At 40.5% G+C, this 24,506-nt stretch overlaps 1 protein-coding gene across 6 annotated transcripts in view; it reads left to right on the top strand.

Moving 5' to 3' along the window:
• The window catches only part of TTF1 (transcription termination factor 1), a 34,029-nt gene that overhangs the window by 4,414 nt on the left and 5,109 nt on the right, over nt 1-24,506 (top strand). For 2 of the 6 annotated variants that reach the window (XM_004423602.3, XM_087418875.1), the window contains exons 2-10: nt 91-1,112; nt 2,419-2,645; nt 4,000-4,185; nt 5,146-5,224; nt 7,971-8,101; nt 10,421-10,655; nt 18,989-19,078; nt 20,306-20,371; nt 24,206-24,291. In XM_004423602.3, coding sequence (XP_004423659.2) covers nt 109-1,112; nt 2,419-2,645; nt 4,000-4,185; nt 5,146-5,224; nt 7,971-8,101; nt 10,421-10,655; nt 18,989-19,078; nt 20,306-20,371; nt 24,206-24,291 — 2,104 coding nt within the window. In that variant the 5' untranslated portion in view covers nt 91-108. Of the gene's footprint in view, nt 1-90; nt 1,113-2,418; nt 2,646-3,999; nt 4,186-5,145; nt 5,225-7,970; nt 8,102-10,420; nt 10,656-18,988; nt 19,079-20,305; nt 20,372-24,205; nt 24,292-24,506 lie in introns of those variants that run through there. The other 4 variants (XM_087418877.1, XM_087418878.1, XM_087418876.1 and 1 more) reach the window with 3 other exon arrangements.

Raw genomic sequence — 24,506 nt, forward strand, 5'->3', positions numbered from 1 at the left:
CATTTGTCATAGAATTTCATTTTTCTGTGATTTTTTTCTCTTGAGGCTAATGTTTAAAATGCTTTGCAAAAATAAATCATTGTTGTCAAGTTTCCCTATAGGAATAAAATGGAAGGAGAATCAAGCAGATTGGAAATCCATGGTCCAGTTTTTGACAAGAAAAAGAAAAAATATTCAGTATATAAGGACAGACATCGGAGGCATTCCCATGAAAGTTTCAGAGACTCCCCCCTGGCAAAAGAACAGCCTCACATAACTAAGAGTAAAAAAAAGAGAAAGGATTTCCAGTGTCTTGTTTCTTCTCCTTTGAAAAAATCAGAAATCTGTGATGAGACTGAAAAGGATACTTGTATACCCAAGAAGAAAAAAAAAAGAAGACATCATGCTTTGGGGGTAGACGAGGAAACAGATGTTGTGTGTGTCCTGGTGGATAAAAAAAAAATCAAGAACACGCCAAAAAAATGTAGAGAGGATGTTGACGTCATCTATGTTGATACGAGCAAGAAACAAAAGTCAACACAAGAGGCTGAAGCAAACGAAATGCATTCAGTTACTAAATCACGTAAAAATGAGTCAGAAGAACTGCATCATAAAGTTAAGAAAAAGAACAAAAAACATCGGAGGAAAGTTGGCTCTTGTGATGCTCTACAAGAAAGCCCGTGTGCGAGCATCACCCTGCCCCGGTCGGAATCACACAAGCAGGAATCCCTGCTTTCTGTGGGCCTAGAAGGTGAAATTACACAACTACCAGCATGTGCTGGTAGAAACAAGTCTAAGAAAAAAAAAAGAAAAATTTCAAATAACCAGGAATTTGAGGCATTGGCCGTGCCCGAGAGTCTTGAGAACTCTGAGGGATCGCAAGTGGTCGGTAAGGTCGAGACTACAGAAGACAGGAAGGAAACCCACAGTGTAAAGCAAAAGGCTAAGAAAAGGAAGCGAAGGTCTTCTGTTGAAAGTGCCGTAGCATCTGGTGGTGATCTTTCGGTGCTCAGTACGGGCTTTGAGGACACACTCTTTGATTCATTGGAAGGTAGTTGTACCTTGATTGAAGAAAGTGCGAGACCCAGGCCACGAGAGGAGAAAACCCAGGCCTGTTCCAGAGAGGTGCAGAGGTAATGTGGGAATGTTGTGCCTTCGGAGGGTGGACATCTTCTGTACGAATTCTGCCCATTGCCTCTTTATTTGTCACATACATGGTAAATGGCAGAAATCATAAAGAGACCGTCAAATGAACAGAACAGTGTACACATTTAACCGAGGAAACTTGGCAGGTAGCTTCCCTTCTTCATGTATAAAATAAGGCAGTTAGATTAGATTTGCACTAAAAATTCTTCCAGCTCTGAAATTCTGTGAATAAGTTGAAAAGGCATTTTAAGACCCCCCAATTACTTTTGTTTGTCTATATGCATATAGACAGAAGAAAGGATTAGATAACTTAGAATGTTACAGAGCAGGAAAAAAACTTGAATTAGGGTTCTCACTAATAAAAGAAATTTAGATATCATTATTTATATAATTATCATTTAAGTATACTGTCTGGTGAATAAATGCCAGAATTTTCTTTAACTACTTTATCTCAGTTCCTGGGACTTGGAACAGATTTTCTCCTCATTTTTACTCAGTTACTTTCTTACATTTGTTAGGTTGTCCTGGCTTTAAACAGTTTCACATAGAAGTTAAATGGGAGAGGGCCCCACTTCAGGCTGTATTGATATTGTTCGTGGGCCCACTCATGTCATCCTCTGTGCCATCTTATCGGGGACATTTTCAGAACACTGATAATGAAGCAGGAATGTTCTAGGACTGTGGTTCTTAACTTGTATTATGTGGGCCCTCTGAAAGCTCTTGACCCTTTGCTTAGACAAATGCACACAATTATCCGTTTTCAGTTTCTTGTCTGAGTGGGTAGCTGATACAGTTGAATATACTAGGGGGAGATTTGGACATGGCAGAGAGTTTGGGGATGAATTAGTGATAGATATGTAGAAAACTGCAGCAAAGCAACTGTAACTCTGTAAACCCTGAATTGATTTAACTAGTTAGTAACCATTATTATAAAACTTAACTCATTGGAAGGGTCGGGGAGAGGTGTCTTGAGTGTCATTGGGGGTAGAAGAAGGCTTAGCTTATTGGAAAGTCAATATCTAAAGCATAAAAATTGAGACATAGTAATAAGAGAAATAATACCTGGTGGAAATGGGACTTAGGGTGGTGCATTTACCTTCTATGCAGCCTCTGAGAGATATCCAAGTTAGCGAAGTTTCATGAAAGAGTTTAGACCTCACAGACTGAATCAACTCCAAGATCCCTTCTAGCTTTAACGTGTAGTAGCCTAAGTGAGAGTCATTTTAAGAAAAGAATTTAAAAGCCATTAGGGCAAGTGATATGTTAATGTTAACAGTCTGATTTCCCCCTTAGGTTAGAACCTACAAATGAAGAAGAAAGCAATTTGGAATCGGCCAAAGATTCTGAGACAAAATATTTATCTGAAGATTCGAGAGAGTCTGTTGATTCCGACGTGGATTTGGATTCTGCCGTAAAGCAGCTCCAAGAGTTCATTCCTAACATCAAGGAACGGGCTGCCACTACCATCAAGCGAATGTATCGGGATGACTTGGGACGGTTTAAAGAATTTAAAGCACAGGGTGAGCTTGTGGAACTTTAATATTTGTTGAACTTTCCTGTACGTGTAACTAACCCCTGACTTCCTTTTGTGAAACATTTGGATTTCTAGATTCACAAGAAGCATCCTTTAGCTACTTTCAGCTTTATCCCCTTCCAGCATTGATGTCCGAGCTATAAAATTAGCAAAATGAAGTACACTGGTTTTCCTCCTCTTTGTCCAACTTCTGGTAGAGGAGGCAAGGAAGAATGGGGCTGAAGGACCCAGATAATCCACAGCCTAGCAGACCAATCCTGGAGAAGAGGAGGAGGAGGTTAATTGGCTGCGACACCGGGAAGGATACAAAAGTAAAATAAAATTAAAACACTCATATGGACATCATCAGCTTCAATGAGGTGTAATATCTTTCCCCAAGATATTAATTTGAGGGTGAGCTGGTTGTAGTGGGCACGGTCTCATGCGAGACCCAACTTGGTCTCCTCCTTGATTTCACTGTGTTAAAGACTTCCCAGAAAGCTTACTGGATTTAAGAATAAAGTACAAATGTAAGGCTGTGTACTACAAATGAGCAATATTTACTAAGTGTCTGCTATGTGAGGCCCAATACCACCAGTCATTGAAAAAAGTGAAAAGAGGGGCCTTAGCCATATGGAATTAATCATGTTGAAGAGATTAGTTTTAAAAAATTGACAGGTGAGAAAAACACAATTTATAGAGCAGTATCTATAGAATGTTCCCATTTTATTTGTATATTCTATGTTGAAATTTTTATGAGTATTTTATAAGAGATATTTTAAAAATAAAGCCTAAGGATAGAAAAATATACCGTAAAATGCAGTCAATACATAATGAAACTTAAGTGCTTTGAGTTACAAAGAGGAATAGAATGTAAAGAGCAATGACATTGTGACCGCTCCCCCTGATGTATATGCATAGAGAATATACGTAAGTATTCATGATCATGCCAGCCAATTCATAGTACTACCTTAGGGAGAGTAGTGTGGCAGAGGAGAGTAAAAGGGAGACTTCTTTTAAACTTTGGTTTCAATACTGTTTGAATTTTTAATGAATATATATTACTTTTTAATATGAAAAAGTGACTATTTTAAAAAGAGATTGATGCATCAGGAGAAGTCACTTTGGAACGGGATGGCCAGGGAAGACCTTGGGAGAAGACTGTGGGTAGAGCTGAGCTCTGAAGGAAAGCCGAGCTCCACGGTGGGGCCTGGGAGAGCAAGTGCCGTGTGCACAGGCAGGGCTGCTCGCCGCAGGGCGATGCTGCGGGCCAGGGAACTGTAACTGCTGAACACCAAGGGCTAGGTCTGCTTTTGTTCATTATTGACAGCACATACTTTTTCTCCCCACCCAAATCCTAGGTGTCGCTATTAAATTTGGCAAGTTTTCTGTAAAGGAAAATAAGCAGTTAGAGAAAAACGTGCAAGAATTTCTATCCCTGACAGGAATTGAGAACGCAGACAAGCTGCTGTACACAGACAGATACCCAGAGGAGAAATCTGTGATCACCGATTTAAAAAGAAAATACTCATTTAGATTGCACATTGGTAAGTTTACAGCTGTTCACTCTTTGATCATCCACAGCCTTCCGACCTTAAACAGATGACCCGCGGTAAGAATTGAGCACAGCGCCTGACCCATTCAGTGCACGCAATGCATGTTAACTGCCGCTCTGGTTAATAGTATTCCTGTTGCCAGCCTGTACTTTTGGGGGTTTGGAATGTGTTCATGTCTCCCAAGTATCATGCTTTTACAGATTTTATGAAAAATTAAATTATCAACTTCTGGCTTTCCTACTTGGTAATAATTATGGTTTTCGGTTCTCCTCCTGTTGTTTATTATGTGTTTTTTGCATATACTGCACAAAGCACGTGCTTATATGCACCAGAGTCTCCTAAGTTTTTTAAGTGTAGCCGTGTATGTGCTTTGTGGCTGGAACCCTCCTCCTGGAGGAGATGCTTGGAAAGTTAGAAGGTCATGAAGCGATATAGGATTGGACTGAAAAAAATCTCTCTTGAATTGAAAGAGTATAATTTCTTAGGTGTTGTCTGGAATGCACAAAGGAAAACAGAAGAGTGAGCCCCTGTTGAGGGACTGTTTCATCTTTAGAGTGGGAAAGCAAGAAAAGCTTATTCATTTGGAAAGTTTTTTTATTATCTTATGGAGAAAAGTTGGCATGTGTTCCCCACCTTAGCATCCCTTCCTCTGAGTTCAAATTACGTTGAAATTACTTTGCCATGTAAGAGTCTTTTCCACGAATTCAGTAGACCAGAAGCTGGAGCCTCTACATACTAAGCGTCTAGTTGTCAGAGATCTGCAAGGAGACTAGTGATTTTGTACATCTGCTCCTCGAGACAGCTTTCTACAGGACATGAAATCCAAGCCTCGACATGGGGTCTGGGAGAGTTAGTGTTGTTAAAGGGGCTGTCCTGGGTCCTTTTAGGATTGTGACTGCATTTCATGCTGTGCTCTGTGTGGCCCTCTGACTGCCTTTCTTCTGACTTCAGGTAAGGGCATTGCCCGGCCCTGGAAACTCGTATACTATCGAGCAAAGAAGATGTTCGATGTCAATAATTACAAAGGCAGGTAAGAAAAAAGTCCTAGCAGCTGGAGACAGAGCCCTTCTCTAGTCTTTGCTGATGCTATGAATCAAAATGTCCACAACAACAGATTAGAAGTAAAAACATCGTGAAGATTTTTGTGTGTGAAACCAGAGTGTGTATTTGCTGTCAGGTGTATGTCCTCAAGGCCCATCTCAAGTTCCACCTCTTTAATAAGCCTTTTGTTATCTTTCCTTTTCTGAATCGTCAGCTTTTTCTTTATACTTGCATGTTGGCACTCAGCGTGCTCCGCCTCTTACAGTTGCTCATGAATTTTTCTCTGCTAACTTGTAAGCTCCTTATGAACCCAAACTTTCCTTCTCAGTGCGATGTTCCCTTCAGCACTTGCCCGGTTCTTTGAGTTTTCAGTAAATATTTGAAGGGGGAGGTATGCACTAGTGTGAGGTCATTTAAGTGTGATTCAGTGGTGTCAATGCAGAGTGCCTCGTGGTGATGGGCATTTTCTTCTCCCTTTTTACCTAATAAAATACCCAATTATAGTTTGTTTCCAACATTCGAAATAGGACAAATGTAGATTAAGTGTTGGCTGTGGGTAAGCACTCTGCTCGAGGACAAAGGGATAAGCAGCAGGCATCAGCTCCTCCCTCTGAGGCCCACACAACCCCCAGTGGCCCAGCTCTTGGCCTCACTGGGAGGCAGACTTGGTAAAGCGAGCAGGGCCATTTGAGTTCTACTGAAATAGAGTCTAAATCAAGACAGATGTGTCGTCTGAACTTCAAAGATTGATATGACCTTGGTTTTGTTTTGTTTTGTTAAATTTTTACCACAGGGGATAAACCTTTGGTAGAGCAAAGGTCTCCCACACAGGCTGAAACCTGCCCTACTCTCTTTCCCAAGCCCCAACAGTAGACGATTGCAGACAGAACCTGTAAGGAAATTCACTAAAGATGACATTTTAAATGGGACTTAAAAGAATGCTTTTGGTAAATTAATGCTGGCAGCTGAGGTAACATATTTTTCTACCTGTGACATAAATGTGGGAATGAAATTTTTAGAATAATAAAAGTCTGTTCTTCTAATAAAGTTCATTGACTTGTACCATATTATTTGTGTTGTGGTGACCATTTACCCTTAGAATATTTTTCCAGTTTAAGGAATTTTTAACTGAAAAAACCATGGAAAATCAAAAATCAAAGAATTTTAAGGCTCTGAGGGCCTTTATAGGTCAGTGCCCCTGTTTCCTCGTTTTGTACGCTCAGTTTCTCTCTGATGTCCTCTTTTCTGTTGCTTCAAGGGTGCCTTTAGGGTTTTTTTTAATCTCAGGAAGACCCTGATTGCCTTGATAAGGAAACTACTAGAAAGCTTGATTCTTAATAGTGAAGGATTCCGAGTCTCTATTTACCATTCTCTGCATCTATAGATGAATTTCTGAGAGCGCTAGGATCGTATTGTCTGAGGTAGTTCTGGATTGCTGTCCTCAGAAATGGTTAGTATTTGACTAGGGCTTCTTCTGTGTTGCATTAGTAATAAAACAAACACCACTCCCCATGTTGAGGAATTGTAGAATGTCGCAAAGATTGCTTTGTCTTCACTTAAACATGTAAGGTGTTTAATCTCAAAATCCACTTATAGTGCTTTTTTAGTTCTTTTCTTATATGTTCTTTTATGTGGGATTAATGCACCTTCAATTCCTTAAATAGCTACATGTTTGAGTTAAGCCATTTGTCACATTTTTATTGAATGTGGTCTGTCAAGCATTATGGATACCATAGCATAGCAAACCAATTGGTCCTTGCCTTTGTAGGACTGTCCCTCCAGAGCCACACTGCCCATCACAGTGACCGCCAGACTCATGTGGCTGCTGAGCACTTGAAATGTAGTTAGTCCAAGTTGAGATGTGCTGTAACAGGAAAATACACACTGGGTTTAGAAGGCTGGGTATGAAGAAAATATAAAATATCTCATTAATACTTTTGGATACTGATTGCATGTTGAAATGATTGCATTTTTAAAATATTAGGTTAAATAAAATATGTTATTAAATTAATTCATTAAAACTAAATAAAGTTGGTTTTCATGTGACCACTAGAAGATTTTAAATGACACCTGTGCTTGTATTATCTTTCGGCTGGACAGGGCTGGTCTAGAGGAAGACACAGATCAACAAAGGACCCCTAAATGTATAATTGTAAGCTGTGACAAGTGCAGTGAGAGAGGCAAGGCAGAGTGTTCTCCGGGAGAGAACCACGGGGGCCTTAGGTAGTCAGGGAAGCCCTCACTGAAGACAGGGCATTTAGCTGCGTCTGAAGAGTGCAGGAGCTGTCCAGGTGGGGCAGAGGAAGGCCATTGCCACCACAGCTACAGAGGCTCTGGGGTGAGAAAGGCCTAAAAGAAGGCCAGTGGGGCTGAACCATAGGGAGCGCCCAGCTTTGCAGGCACATTAAGAAGTTTGTGTTTTCTTGTGCGTGAAAAGCAAAGCCTTTAGGGGCTTGGATGGGGGATAACATTATCCAGTTATTTGCCCTGGCCACTGTGTAACTGAGCCAGGCGCCTGGTGGGGACTGCGGTGAATGATTTGTAGGATGACCATGCTTGAGATGCCAAGACAAAGTGACAAGAGCTCTGGCCGTCGGTAGGACTGGAACTGAACCAGGTTTCCTGACGGCCCGCCCCGTTCTGCTTTTCCCAGGACTACAGTATACAGCAATGAGAATACAGCTTTTACTCTTGTAGTTAATTCAAAATTGTAACACGTTTTCCCTTTCTCTTAGGTATAGCAAAGGAGATACCGAGAAATTAAAGATATACCATTCCCTCCACGGGAACGATTGGAAAAAGATTGGTGAGATGGTGGCTCGAAGTAGCCTCTCCGTTGCCCTGAAGTTCTCCCAGATCAGCAGCGGTAAGTTATGGTCTCTAGTGCTCACCTGCGTCAGCCCACAACCACCCAGGGCCCAGGCATCATTGCAGGCCTGTCTGCTGAGAGAGCCAACGTTTTTCAAGCCATTCTATATACTGATTCATTCCATTTCCTCACGTGTGTTTATGAAACCATACAACCTTTATTCCCAAGACTGATTCCTCCCACACCTCAGTTCAGTGGCTTTCAGCACGACTATAACTGCCAAGTAGACCAATACCCAAGGAAGCTGGTGGGTAGAAGAGCCTGGGCAGAGGAGGTCCCTTCCCCAAGGTGGCTAGGGATACCATGGGAGGGAGGAATGCAGTTCCATTGGCTGTTAGAGACTTCTCCCAAAACCTGAGTTGGTGATCTCCTGTCTCTTTTTCTCCTCTATCATAAAAAGTTTCCTTGGTTATATTCTTCACATTAAAAAAATCCCCAGCTCTAAGAAGATAGTCCTCAGTGTTACTCTTAGCACAAGGGCTCACATGCTCCAGCCACATGGGCAGAGCAATGCAGCAGGCTGGACAGCTGGCGTCTGCGTGGCTGGAGGAGTGTGGCAGGCCCTAGGGGAGTTGGAGACTTTGACTTTTTGTTGCCGAACAATGGGCTCGCTCTGCTCACCGCCATCAGAGCCAATTAATCACAACGAGTTAGAGATTGAGAAAGGAAGTTTTAATTTTATTAGCTGGCATAATCGGAAAGATGGCAGATTAATGTCTCAAAAAAAACCATCTTCAAGGATTATGGAATCTTGAGGCAGTTATATAGGGAAAATGGGCAGCGAGGTGAGGGATCCAGGGATATTGGTCTCCAGGCATGACGGGCTCAAGGCATCACATTGTTCCATTTTTCTGTCAGCTGTGATGGATACCTTGTAGGTGTGTTTCCTGCCTGTGGTCAGCCTGTTCCTAGAGAGAAACTCATAGAACAAAGTTTTAATTTATCAAGCTATTGGGGGGTACATACGTAAGTGGAGGCCATAAGTCAGGAGAGCATGTGAATTTTTTAGAGTACATACAGAGCAGCGAGTAGTCACACAGAGGAGGGGCTGGGGCCATTTGGCATAACAAGATGGCCTCACTTATGCTCACTTACATTTCGTGCCTCCAACTCCAGCCACTGGTGTTGGGCGAAGACTTGGTATGGCCAGTTCTTCCAGTTTCCAAAAGTAATGCAAAAATCTAAATTTCTTTGTGTGTGTGTGTGTGTGAAATCTAGATACCTTTTTTTTCTTGGAACTCTCTTGATTTTTAAATTCATCCAAATTGTCATTTGGGAAAAAGTAACAACACTCTGTGGGTCAAACCAAAGATATTTGTAGGCTGCCAGTTTGAGGCACTTCCTCAGCCTGACTGTGAATGTCTGGACAAGAAGGGTGAACCACAGATGCTTTTGACACCCTCCATGATGATTGGTTTCAGCGATTCTCAGGGGCAGCTGTTAATTTCACATTAGGAACTCTTGGGGAGAGTTATGTACATAATATAAAAGTCATTTGGTTATTTGTTTCCCATTAAGTGTTTGGGAACCTCACGTTTCATACGGGAGACATTACTCTTAGGAATAGAAAGAACAACTTTTTTGAGGTTAAAAATAATACGCTGCTTTAAGAAAGGACTTTTCTGGCATTGGTTCTTAAAAAGAATCTATGGCCACTTCATTAGTTTTATTTTAATTTGCACGTAACTGTGTTTGATAGTTTTATGTTTGTGTAATTGAGATGTTGCCCATTGTCTTCTGAAAAGTGCCTGATTTATCTTTTTTTTAAGACTTTTTTTTTTTAGAGCAGTTTTGGGTTCACAGTAATATTGAGAGGAAGGTACAGAGATTTCCCATATATCCCCTGGCCCCATACATGCACAGCCTCCCGCCGTATCAACATCCCCCACCAGAGTGAGACATACATTTGTTACAATCCACAAACTACATTGATGCGTCCTAATCCCCCAGAGTCCATGGTTTACGTTAGGGTTCACGCTTGGTGTTGTACATTCTGTGAATTTGGACAAATGTGTAATGATCTGTCTCCATCATTATTGTTTCCTTTTTTTTTTTTTTTTTTTCCCCCAAAGCCCCAGGAGACAGTTGTGTGTCATAGTTGCACATCCTTCTAGTTGCTGTACGTGGGACACGGCCTCAGCATGGCTGGAGAAGCGGTGCGTCGGTGCGCGCCCAGGATCTGAACCCGGGCTGCCAGTAGCGGAGTGTGCGCACTTAACCGCTAAGCCACAGGGCCGGCCCTATTGTTTCCTTTTTAACATTGTGTTTGAAACCAAATAGATTAGCAACTATAAGACCATCCTTTTGTGTCTATAGAAAGAAATCGTGGTGCTTGGAGTAAGACAGAAACCCAGAAACTCATCAAGGCTGTTGAAGAAGTGATTCTAAAGAAGATGTCTCCCCAGGAGTTAAACGAGGTGGATTCTAAACTCCAAGAAAATCCTGAAAGCTGCCTGTCAATTGTTCGGGAAAAACTGTACAAGGGCATATCTTGGATAGAAGTGGAAGCTAAAGTAGAAACCAGAAATTGGATGCAGTGTAAAAGTAAGTGGTAAGTTTTAAGGCATCTTATATAAATTTAAACATGCTATTTTCTCGCAACAATTTCTATAGAGTGGGTAGATTGGTGAGGTTACTAAGAATATCTGCGTGACTACCACCTGGAAAGCCTTACATGTCAAGAGTGATCATCTCTAGTCTGCTGCTCCAACCACTTCGATATCAAAATCTGATTTAAGTTAGACCGAACTAACCCTGATTCATGGTGTGGCTTCCTCGTAAAGAGCCTGAACCTGTTTAACACTGAATGTTGACTTCTGGTTTCTTCCCTCTGTCCCGTTCTAAGTCTTTAGTAAAACAAGGTAGTTATCTGTTTGCAGCATTAAAAAAAATACAAAACTAATGTTCAGCAGAGAAATCACAAGCATAGTGACTGGTAATGGCTCCATCTTTTTAACTTTGCTCTCTAATTCAGCAGTTCCTCTGCCTTCCTCTAAAGCGAGGCAGTCGTCCTCTTCATCCTAGAACTTCTGTAGGTACACCTGTCACACGGAAGTACTTTAGGTCCTGATCTTGCTGCACATTATTTGCCTGATGTAGCTTTTGCACACTCTGGAGAGTCTCTGAGCTGGATGTTCAGCTGCACCATGACTCCTTGAAGCAGTTAGTTCTGTAGCTCACAACCCACAGCTCATGCACAAGGGGAGCTTGGTTGTCTTGAGTATCAGATAAGAATGAAATCCAGAGTAGGTGTATTTTATGTTAAGAGCAGACTCCTGGATTATACTGTTTATTGTTTATATACCTTATAATTCTGTTGTGGAGTGTTTGTTTATTTTAATAGAAGACTACACTTAAGGAAATAAACTCCAAAGAACAAATAAGATTTGGAAGGAAAAGTGTATAATATGGAGGAACCAGAACCCTTTCTACCTGTATATTTCAGACTTAAAGAAAGGAGTGGGTTGGGAGTGACGTCAGCATCATAGTGGAGTGAGCTGTTCCCTTAGTCTTTCCACCCTAAGTTACAACCAAACGGACATTCATTAACCCACAGAGATTCCCTACAAAGCACAATAGGACGTCTGAGAGATACACACAGCCATACATCTGAAGGTGGAGGTAATGGATCCCCAGGAACCAGTGGAAGGAGGTGAGCAGATCCCCTCCCCCTCCGCAGCAGCAGCGATCTAGGTTGCCAGTCCTCACGCAGCAGCCAGCATGCAACTGTAAGAGGAGGCAGGGGAGCAGGCATGCCTGTGCATGAATGCTTTCGCTTTCAGAGTTGCAGCCCAGCCTGCAGGAACACTTCACACTAAGTGACATGGCTCAGCCACCATATGGGCGCCCCCACCAAGCACAGCAGCCCAGGCGAGCCACCCGTGACTGCAGAGCAGGCCCGCACTCACGCAAAAGAAAGTGTGCCTCCTCCCCCACCTAGTGTACCAGCTCGGCCGGTCCCCAGCCAAGGCAGCAGATCCGCACCAGAGTGCCTGTGCATGCATGTGTGACCTGCCAAGTAGCTGTGGCCAGCAGGCAAATGCAGACGAGCCCTATCAGCGCAACTTCCAGCAGATGTTGCGGGTTCAGAAAACATAGCTCCTGCTCACCCCCAGTGGTGGCAGGTGGAATCTGACCTGATACTACCACTGTGCACCAACAAAGGATCACTTCATCAAACACTGTGAAGAACTACATTAACACTCCAGAGCAGAAGGAAAATGATGAGTCTCCAGAAACCAATCATGAAGTCACAGAAATTTACAATCTAAATGACAGAGAATTCAAAATAATTGTCATACAGAAACTCAATGAGTTACAAGAAAATTCAGAACGACAGTTCAGTGAACTCAGGAATAAAATTAATGAGTAGAAGGAATTCTTCGCAAAAGAGATGGAAACTCTAAAAAAAAAAAACAAATATTGGAGCTGAAGTACACAATGAATGAGGTAAAAAACAATCTAGAAACCTTAAAAAACAGAGCTGACATTATGGAGGACAGAATTAGTGATTTAGAGGACGGAAATATAGAAATGCTTCAGGTGGAGGAGGAGAGAGAACTAAGACTTAAAAAAAATGAAGAAATTCTTCGAGAAATATCCAACTCAATTAGGAAATGCAACATAAGGACTATAGGTATTCCAGAGGGAGAAGGGAGGGAGTAAGGAGCAGAGAGCTTGTTCAAAGAAATAATAGCTAAGAACTTCCCAAACCTGGGGAAGGAACTAGACTTAGAAGTATATGAAGCCAATAGAACTCCTACTTACATCAGTGCAAAAAGACCTTCTCCAAGGCATATAACAGTAAAACTGGCAAAAGTCAATGACAAAGAAAAAATATTAAGAGAGCAAGACAGAGGAGAATAATCTACAAAGAAACCCCTATCAGGCTTTCAGCGGATTTCTCAGCAGACACCTTACAGGCTAGGAGAGATTGGAATGACGTATTCAAAATACTGAAAGACAAAAACTTCCAGCCAAGAATACTCTATCCAGAAAAACTATCCTTCAGACATGATGGAGAAATAAAAACTTTCCCAGATAAACAAAAGCTAAGGAAATTCATTGCCACTAGATCCTTCCTTACAAGAAATGATCAAGGATGCCTTCATACCTGAAACAAAAAGGCAAAGGTTTACAAAGCCTTGAGCAAGGAGATAAATAGACAGACAGAATCAGAAAATTGCAGCTCTCTATCAAAACAGGTTAGCAAACACTTAATTATAACATAAAAGATAAAGAGAAGGAAAGCATCAAAAATAACTATAAACTTCATTTAAATCACAAATTCACAACACAAAACAAAATAATTTGTTACAACAATAACTTAGGGAAGAGGAAAAGGGTGGAACCTACTTAGGCTAATGGAGATAAGAGGCTATCAGAAAATAGACTATCTCATCTATGAGATCTTTTATACAAACCTCATGGTAACCACTAGACAAAAAATCGGAGCAGAGCCACAAATCATAAACACAAAGAAAACTGAGAAAACCATCGCAGAAAATGACCAAACTGAAATGGCAGTGCAAAATACAAGGGAAGAGAAACAAGGGAAATATAGAACAACTGGAAAACAAGAGATAAAGTGGCAGCATTAAGCCCTAATATATCAATAATCACTCTAAATGTAAATGGATTGAATTCTCCAATCAAAAGTCAGAGAGTGGCTAGATGGATTAAAAAACAAGACCCAACAATATGTTGCCTCCAGGAAACACATTTCAGCTCTAAAGACAAACACAGGCTCAGAGTGAAGGGATGGAAGACGATACTTCAAGCAAATGGCAAGCAAAAGAAAGCAGGCCTTGCTGTACTTATATCAGACAAAGCAGATTCAAAGCAAAAAAGGCAATGAGAGACAAAGAGGGTCCGTATATAATGATAAAAGGGGCATTCCACCAAGAGGACATAGTAATTATAAATATATAGGCACCTAACACAGGAGCACCAAAGTATATAAAGCAACTATTAACAGATGTAAAGGGAGAAATTGACAGCAACACAATAATAGTAGGAGACCTCAACACCCTACTTGAGGTGGGTGGATCAATGGATAGATCAATGGATAGATCAATGGATAGATCATCCAGACAGAACGTCAACAAGGAAATAGTGGACTTAAATGAAAAACTAGACCAGATGGACTTAATAGATATATATAGAACATTCCACCCAAAAACAGCAGAATATACATTCTTCTGAAGTACACATGGAACATTCTCAAAGATAGACCATTTGTTGGGAAACAAGGCAAGTGTCAATAAATTTAAGAAGATTAAAATCATATCAGGCATCTTCCAACCACAATGCTATGAAACTAGAAATCAAATACAAGAAAAAAGCTGGCAAAGTCACAAATATGTGGAGGCTAAACAACATGCTACTGAAACTTGCTACTGAACAACCACTGGATCAATGGAGAAATAAAAAAATACCTGGAAACAAATGAAAACACATCATACCAACTCTTATGGGATGCAGCAAAAGCAGTTCTAAGAGGGAAATTCATAGCAATACAGGCCCACCTCAGCAAACAAGAAAAATCTCAAATAAGTAATCTTAAACTACACCTAACAGAACTTAAAAAAGAACAAACAAAGCCCAAAGGCAGCAGAAGGAGGGAAATAATAAAAATTAGAGTAGAAATGAATGAAATAGACACTAAAACAACAGTAGAAAGGATCAATGAAACAAAGCTGGTTCTTTGAGAAGATAAACAAAACTGACAAACTCTTAGCTAGACGCACTAAGAAAAAGAGAGAAACTTCAAATAAATAAAATTAGAAATGAAAGAGGAGAAATTACAATGGATATCACAGAAATACAAAAGATTATAAGAGAATACTATGAAAAACTATATGCCAACAAATTGGACAATCTAGAAGAAATGGATAAATTCTTAGACTCATACAGCCTCCCAAAACTGATTCAAGAAGAAATAGAGATTCTGAATACACCAATCACAAGTAAAGAGATTGAAACAGAAATGAAAAACCTCCCCAAAAAACAAAAGTTCAGGACCAGATGGCTTCTCTGGAGAATTCTACCAAACATTCAAAGAAGATTTAATACCTATCCTTCTCAAACTATTCCAAAAAATTGAAGAAGACAGAATGCTTCCTAACTCATTCTATGATGCCAACATCACCCTGAGACCAAAACCAGACAAGGACAACACAGAAGGAGAATTACAGGCCAATATTGCTGATGAACATAGATGCAAAAATCCTTGACCAAATATTAGCAAATGAAATACAGCAATACATTAAAAGGATCATACGCCATGATCAAATGGGATTTATACTAGGGATGCAGGGATGGTTCAACATCTGCAAATAAATCAATGTGATATACCACATTAACAAAATGAGGAATAAGAATCACATGATCATGTCAATAGATGCAGAGAAAGCAGTTGACAAGACCCAACATCCATTTATTATAAAAACTCAATAAAATGGGTATAGAAGGAAAGGACCTAAATATAATAAAGGCCATACCTGACAAACCCACAGCCAACATCATACTTAATGGTAAAAAACTGAAAGCCATCCCTCAGAGAACAGGAACAAGACAAAGGTGCCTGCTCTTGCCACTCCTATTCAACATAGTATTGGAGGTATTGGCCAGAGCAATTAGCAATTAGAAAAAAAAAAAAAAAAGAAAGAAATAAAAGGTATCCAAATTGGAAAGGAAGAAGTGAAACTCTCACTATTTGTGGACAACATGATCCTATATATAGAAAACCCTAAAGAGTCCACCAGAAAACTATTAGAAATAATTAACAACTACAGCAAAGTTGTAGAGTACAAAATCAACTTACAAAAATCAGTTGCATTTCTATACACTAATAATGTACTAGCAGAAAGAGAACTCAGGAATACAATCCCATTTACAATCACAACAAAAAGAATAAAATATCTAGGAATTAATTTAACCAAGGAGGTGAAAGGCCTATACACTGAAAACTATAAGACATTATTGAAAGAAATCGAAGATGATGCAAAGAAATGGAAAGATATTCCATGTACATCGATTGGAAGAATAAACATAGTTGAAGTGTCCATATTACCTAAAGCAATCTACAGATTCAATGCAATCCCAATCAGAATCCCAATGACATTCTTCATGAAATAGAACAAAGAATCCTAAAACTTATGTGGAACAGCGAAAGACCCCGAATAGTGAAAGCAATCCTGAGAAAAAAGAACAAAGCTGGAGGCATCACAATCCCTGACTTCAAAATGTACTACAAAGCTATAGAAATCAAAACAGCATGGTACTGGCAAAAAAACAGACACACAGATCAATGGAACAGAATTGAAAGCCCAGAAATAAAACCACACATCTACGTACAGCTAATCTTCGACAAAGGCGCCAAGAACATACAGTGGAGAAAGGGACGTCTCTTCAATAAATGGTGTTGGGAAAACTGGACAGCCATGTGCAAAAGGATAAAAGTAGATCATTATCTTACACCATATACAAAAATTAACTCAAAATGGATTAAAGAATGTAAGACCTGAAACCATAAAACTCTTAAAAGAAAACCTTGGCAGTACACTCTTTGACATTGGTCTTAGCAGCATCTTTTCAAATACATGTCTACTCGGGTATGGGAAATAAAAGAAAAAATAAACAATTGGGACTACATCAGACTAAAGAGCTTCTGCAATGCAAAGGAAACTAGGAACAAAATGAAAAGACAACCATGAAAAGAAAATATTTGCAAATCATATATCTGACAAGGAGTTAATTTCCAAAATATATAAATAACTCATACAACTCAACAACAAAAAAACAAACAACCCAATCAAAAAATGGGCAGAGGATATGAACAGACATTTTTCCAAAGAAGATATACAGATGGTCAACAGGGACATGAAAAGATGTTCAACATCACTAATTATTAGGGAAATGCAAATCAAAACTACAATGAGACATCACCTTATACCTGTTAGAATGGCTATAATTGCCAAGACCAAAAATAACAAATGTTGGAGAGGATGTGGAGAAAAGGGAACCCTCATACACTGCTGGTGAGAATGCAAACTAGTGCAGCCACTATGGAAAACAGTGAAGAGATTTCTCAAACAATTAAAAATAGAAATACCATATGATCCAGCTGTCCCACTACTGGGTATTTATCCAAAGAACTTGAAATCAACAATTCAAAGAGACTTATGCACCCCTATGTTCATTGCAGCATTATTCACAATAGCTAAGATGTGGAAGCAACCCAAGTGCCCATCAACGGGTGAATGGATAAAGAAGATGTGGTATATGTATACAATGGAGTACTACTCAGCCATAAAAAAAAAAAAAGACGAAATCGTCCCATTTGCAACAACATGGGTGGACCTTGAGGGTATGATGTTAAGGGAAATAAGCCAGACAGAGAAAGACAAACATCACTTGATTTCACTCATATGTAGAAGATAAACAAACACGTGGATAAAGAGAACAGATTAGTGGATACCAGAGCAAAAGGGGTAAAGGGACACATATGTATGGTGACAGATAAAAATTAGACTATTGGTGAGCATGATACAGTCTATACAGAAACTGATAAATAATAATGTACACTTGAAATTACACAGTGTTATAAACCATTATGACCTCAATAAGATAATTGAAAAAAGTTCAACATAAATTAATAATAAAACAAGGAATATAAAGTAAAAAAAAAAAAGGGTCGGGGGAGTGGGCTGTAAGCCTCAGTTGGAGGATGATATATCAGTGTTGAAAAGGGGAATGAGGAAGGTATCTGTGCTTCAGAATCAACACAATTAAATAACATGCAAGTCTTCTTTTTTAATTTGAGAAAAAAAAAGGAGGAAACTTGAACCCTGAACATGTACTTACTTCTTGTAACCTCGAAACGACCTCAAGTGATATATTTCAAACCTGTGAACATGGAGGGTTATTAAGAACATTGCTGTCAATTACTGTGTGTGTATCATGTATCTCCCTAATTAAGAATGTAAATGTAATAGCTCATGATCTATCAGATTGTGCCAAAGTTTGCTATTCAAGATAAGCACTTTTTGAATATTCTTAATTGGGTTGCTGCTTTTATTAGGAACTTTGCTCAACTCTTTCCTTCAGCCATTAGCTTTGGGCATTACAGGAATCATCAGATCATTTATCACTTTACTAAATTTGTCTTATTTGGTGTTCCAGCAGCTGGTAATGATAATAAGAGCAATGTCAATCTCTTTTATAAACAATCAAAAATAAATTGAGTTTACATAGTGTCCTTTAGCATCTGCTAAGAGGCTTATTCTTTTTTTCCCCCTTTTTTAAACTTTTTTATGGAAATCTTAGAACAAGCTTAGAAATTCTTGTATCCATCATCCAGTGTAAGTAACCATCAACTTTCTATCATTTTATTTATCTTTTCCCACGTTTTTGTGTGTGTGTGTGTGTGTGTGTGTGAGGAAGATTAGCCCTGAGCTAACATCCGTGCCCATCTTCCTCTACTTTATGTGCGACGCCGCCACAGCATGGCCTGACAAGCAGTGCGTCAGTGTAGCGCCCAGGTTCCAAACCTGTGAACCCAGGGCTCCCGAAGCGGAGCGTGTGTGCTTAACCGCTATGCCACCAGGCTGGCCCATGCCACTTTTTTTTTTACAAGCTTAGAACTTCTTGTATCCATCATCCAGTATAAATAACCATCAACTTTCTATCATTTTATTTGTCGTTTCCTACTTTTTTTAAAAAATAGGTAAATTCTTGATGGTGGTAAATGTTAGCAGTGATGAATTGCAAAAGTTAGAAAGTGGTTCTGAATAAGGGCAATTTAGATGAGAAAAATATAGGAAATTTAAATGGAAACTTTACACCTGAAAGGAAACTATATTTTTCTTTCTTTTAATATAGGACAGAAATTCTAACCAAGAGGATGACAAATGGTCAGCATGTATACCGTGGAGTTCATGCCCTGCAGGCCAAAATAAACCTTATTGAAAGGTACAGAAATGGAAAGTGGCACTGTTTTAACTGTTCTCCTCTCTAGCCAAAGAGTAGTTGTTAAACAGCAGAATCTACAGTAAGATTGCTACAGTTCAAATCCCTGTTCCAGCACTTTCTACATGTATGACCTCAGACATGTTCCCTACCTCTCTAGGTCTTTGTTTGTCCGTCTTAAATGAGGATGATGATACTAGTACCTGCCTCTTTGTGTTACTGGGAGAAGAAAGGAAATAATGCATGTAAAGTGTACTACACACTCAGTAAATGCAGTTATTTTAGTCTTTGGAGGTTTTCATGTGGATATTAGTTATTTCCGTCCATTGGAACATGGAGGTAAATACTTCAGGCAGAGCCCTACTGCTCTCCAGCATGCGTTCGTTGGTATCACTATTGCTTGGTCTTCAGTTCTGTCTTTGAGTTTCTGGTCCATGCAGAGTCCTCCCTCCCTCCCCTGAAGGAGGGGAGACATGGGCCTACTTTACGAAGCCTGTGAGCCTAACAGACCTGGGCTCATGTCAAATGAGGAACCACAAAGAGCAGAAGAAACCTTCGGATTCTGGCCACCCTGTCCAGCTTTGTTCTCCTACTCTCTGTCATGACCCCTGCTTTAACTTGATTGGTGTGCTTCCGCATTCTCCACGCCAGTCTGGCTGGGTCCAACGCCACCTTTTTCCCCTACCGGAGAGACAGCATAGACTAGCAGGGCCCAGGAGGGCATCTCAGGTCAGGCAGGCCTGGGTTCCAGCGATGGCCCCGCCTGTTAGTCATGAAACCTTGAGCCATAACTCGGGCTCTCAGCCCCATTTCCTCGTCTGTAGAATGGAGGTAGTTCGCCAAGCTCGTCAGGGGGTGTCGAGGGTAAATGAATTAGCAGATGTAAAGGTCTTAACACAGTGTCTGTCACATAGTAAGTGCTGAGTACACACATGTGCTCTTTCTATATGTCTACATTGAATGAAGTTGTGTTTTTTACCATGAAAAAGCAACATGGTTTGGTGGGAGATGCAAAAGGCTCAGGGGAGGAGAGGTGGTTTTTTTGGTCTGTAGCTCACTAGCTCAGTGACCTTGGGTTAGCATGCCAGCCTCCCTGGGCCTGTGTAATGAGGGAGCTGGAACAGGGGTGAACACACTCATGCCTTCCAGCTCTTAATATTCGGTGAGTCCATGAAGATGTCCATCATGCTGATTTTTGCTTGAAAACTTAGTTTTTATTTTTTCTCATAGATTATATGAAATAAATGTGGAAGATGCTAATGAAATAGACTGGGAAGATCTTGCTAGTACCATAGGGTAAGACCATTTGTTTAATACTAAGCTAATTAAAGGATAAGAGATGACTTTTCATGAATGACTGCCTCTCAGATTTTAAAGAACAGGCCTAAAATTCATGATGTATATGGAATTCGTCTATAAATTGTGTTTATGCATATATGTATTTAGAACCCCCACTCTATATACTGGACCAAGTATATTGGACCAACCCTCCCTCCACTCCACCCCCTAAAGATATCTAAGAAGAGTAAATGAAATGCGTGCAAAGTCTCTTAAAAGCTTCAGAGAGCTAACAAGTTATAAGACCAGTACAAAGAACCCACATACCCTCTGCCTGTTAGGTAGTCAGCCTATTACCATTTTGCCACATTTGCTTAATCATGCCTCCCTCCCTCTCCTGCTCCCTTCTCCAAGGGGGTAAAATTTTTTCCCGTAACCATTTGAGAGTGAGTGGTGGGCTTCATGTCCTAAACAAGAATGTTATTCTATATACCCCAGTATAATTATCATATTCAGGAAATATGACATTGATACAATACTATTCTCTAAAACACAGTCCACATTCAGATTTCACCAGTTGTCCCAATAATGTCCTGTATAGCATTTTCCCCCAATTTAAGATCCAGTCCAGGATCACACATTGCATTTAATGTGTCTCCCTAGTGTTTTTCAATCTGTCAAGTTCTTCTGCTTTTGTCTTTGATGACATTGAAATTGTGGGAGGATTCAAGCTAGTTGTTTTGTAGACTGTCCCTTCGTGGGAGTTTGTCTCGTGTTTCTTCATGACTAGTTTCAGGTTGTGTATTTTAGGCAGGACTATGACATAGGTGAGGCTATGTCTATCGCCACGTCACCTCACATCATGAGGCACATGATTCTGATTGTGATCATTTGATTCTGGTGGCATCTGCCACATTTTCCACTGTTTAAAAGTAACAGTTTTTCTCTGGGGGATAAGAAATGGCTGTGGGGAGATATTTTGAGACCATATAAACATCTTGTTCCTTTTCAAGCTTCCTTCAGTAGTTTCAGTGTGGGGTTCATTTGCATTTCTCATCTGAGGGGTGAGATTGAACTTTTATGTGTCTATAAGCTATCTGTTTACTCCACTGTGAGTCTTCATTGCTGTGGTCCTTGCATTTTGAGTCAGTTCCTGCTGTTGAAGAGGGAGGCCACCACTCTCAGTAGCTGAGTTTACTGCCTGCTAAGCACGGGAGAGCTCGCTTGCAAAGCACAGTCCCTCTAAGTAAAGCAAATTGTTGAGAATCATGGGGTTCAGGGATTGGTGGACTTGCAGAAATGGGGTGTTGAGGGATTGTTTGGCTGTTAGTTTTGGAAGGGTGGACAGTAGAGCGAGGCTGCTGCTGCCTGGCTGACTTTCAGAAGTGTGGCTGCTCGTGTGAAGTTGTCATTGATCCAATCGGAAGGGTATAAACTGGTTTTTGGTGGTTAGTTATTCATACCTTGGGATTACGAACAAAGAACAATCAGTTTTGGGGTTTTTTTGACTTGGAGAATTGGAATCTTTTAGTGACAGGCCCTGCCAGGAGTCACAGACACATGCCCGTCGTTCCAAACCCTTTCCTTTTCTAGCTCACCTGAGGGGTGGGGTACCCACTTTCAATATTGTGGGTCCCTGAGAGGTGAGGGTGTCAGCTGCTTTGAAGGAAAGGGACCCCTCTGTGCACCCCACCAACTCTCATCCTGAAAAGTATTTGTGTCAACAAATATCAAACCACCTTTAAAAAAATCTGACTTTTCCAATAAATTTTTGTGTATTTTGTGACATTGCTTCAGATCACATGATTTCTTAAATTAAAATGGGCTTTTAGTGATTTTAAGTAAAATTATATATTTAAAATGGGTTATTCTACTTAAAATTTATAAACTCAAAGCTATAAAATAGAGATTATGGCATCTAGTCAAATACTGTTTGAAATAGCATATTCTCAGAGTCTTAATAATGAATTAAAACAGTAAAATAATTGAATTAAAACTTCAATCTCTTCAGAGTCTTAAAGCCTCTCTTGTGAATTATTTAGGCAGGATTTAAACAAAGCATCTATACCTAATGAGATGTAACACTTGCTTAGTTTGAAATGTCCGCATCAATTATTGTTACTTCTCAAAGCCTGAGCTTGGGTCTGCAGAACATCACGCTGAGCATGCTGCATGGGGAAGAGGGAAGGCGTGGATGCCTTGAAACTTGAGCTTTGCAGTCAGACGGACCTGGCATTGAGTCCTGGTACTTCACTCATTATGTAGCCATCCTTGGGCAGGTTGGTCCCTAACTTGTCTCTGAGCCTGTTTCTTCATCTACAAAATGCTTTAATAGGACCGTAATGAGGACTAAAGGAGGTGATGCACCGGAGATTCCTAGCCCGGTGCCTGGTACATAGGGCACGTTCAGCTAGTGGTTGCTGAGTTGAAGAGGTTGAAAGAGCTCAATCATCTTTTACCTCTACATACACTTAACAGATAAAGTTATTCACGCTCATCATTTTAACAACCAGATTTGTTATTATTGAAACAAATTAGTCACGCTTTTATTGTTTAAGAAAAAGTGTCCAGGAAGTGAAGTTAGTGATTTTTTTGTGTGTGTGTGTGAGGAAGATCAGCCCTGAGCTAACATTTGATGCCAATCCTCCTGTTTTTGCTGAGAAAGATGGGCCCCAGCCCCGCCCCGTGGCTTAGTGGTTACGTGCGCGCACTCTGCTACTGGCAGCCCGGGTTCGGATCCCAGGTGCGCACCAACGCACCGCTTCTCTGGCTGTGCTGAGGCCACGTCCCACATACAGCAACTAGAAAGATGTGCAACTATGACATACAACTATCCACTGGGGCTTTGGCGGGGAGAAAAACAAAGGAGGAGGATTGGCAATAGATGTTAGCTCAGAGCCAGTCTACCTCAGCAAAAAGAGGAAGATTAGCATGGATGTTAGCTCAGGGCAGATCTTCCTCACACAAAAAAAAAGATTGGCCCTGGGCTAACACCTGTGCTCACCTTCTCCTATATGGGACGTCACCATGGCATGGCTTGACAAGCGGTGCATCGGTCCGCACCTGGGATCCGAACCTGCGAATCCCGGGCCATCGACTTGGAGTGCATGAACTTAACCACTCCGCCACTGGGCCAGCCCCTGAAGTTAGTGATTTTCAATTTAAAAAGCAATTTAAGATTTGGTTGTTTCTGTCTTGCTTATTATAACTGGAAAACATATTTGACTCACTAAAACATCATAAACATCTGCTTTTTTTAGCTTTGCAAAGTAAAAAATCAGGGGACATCTGCCTTAGAATTGTCACAAATATGTATTTATCCTAAGTATAATGGTTAGGAGTGTAGGATTTGGAGTCAGACCACCCACTTGTCCTAGCTCTACCCCTTATTAGCTGTAAGATCTTGGGCAGCTCCTCTGTGCCTCCGTTTCCCCATCTCCAAATTGAGTGGTAAGAGTGGTAGCTCCCTTGTAGAGTGGTCGTGAGGATTGTTTGTGGCTACGTGGAAAGCACTTGGGGCAGGGCCAAGGACGAGGTCAGCCTCAGTACCTGAGCCAGTATTGTACCTCGTCTTCCTGAACTAGTAATTCAGATTGTTCTAATTTAAACCAAACCCATCTTGTTGTCCTATTGGTCTTCCTTTTGTGTGTGTTTTCTTAACCAAATGAACAATAGTTTTTCATATGTGTCTGATTTTTATCACACATTTATGGACGTCATGATTTCATGGTCAAGATTGAGAAAGCTCCTTATGCCTGTAGACCTCACCCTCATCAATGTATTAGTACACAGTACTGAAATGACTGATTTTTAACCTGACACTAACTTGTTTTTATCTTTTCCTTTCTAAAGTGATGTTCCTCCATCTTATGTTCAAACTAAATTTTATAAGCTGAAAGCTACCTGTGTTCCCTTTTGGCAGAAGAAGACTTTTCCAGGTCAGTATTTTCAGTATTTGAATAGTTAAGAACACAGCGTCTGGTGCCACACACTGGTGGTGTGACCGTGGCCAAGTGACTTGACTTCTGGGAGCCTCAGTTTCTTCAGTCGTAAAATGGTGAAAATCGGCAAGTTATAATCCCTGCCTGACAGGACTTTCAGAAGTACAAGATGAGATAGCGCACATGTAAAATGTGGCCACCAGGGTGCTGGG

Source organism: Ceratotherium simum, chromosome 29, assembly GCF_057802395.1.
Source record: "Ceratotherium simum simum isolate JZ-2026a chromosome 29, ASM5780239v1, whole genome shotgun sequence".
In the NCBI taxonomy this organism is placed as follows: domain Eukaryota; kingdom Metazoa; phylum Chordata; class Mammalia; order Perissodactyla; family Rhinocerotidae; genus Ceratotherium; species Ceratotherium simum.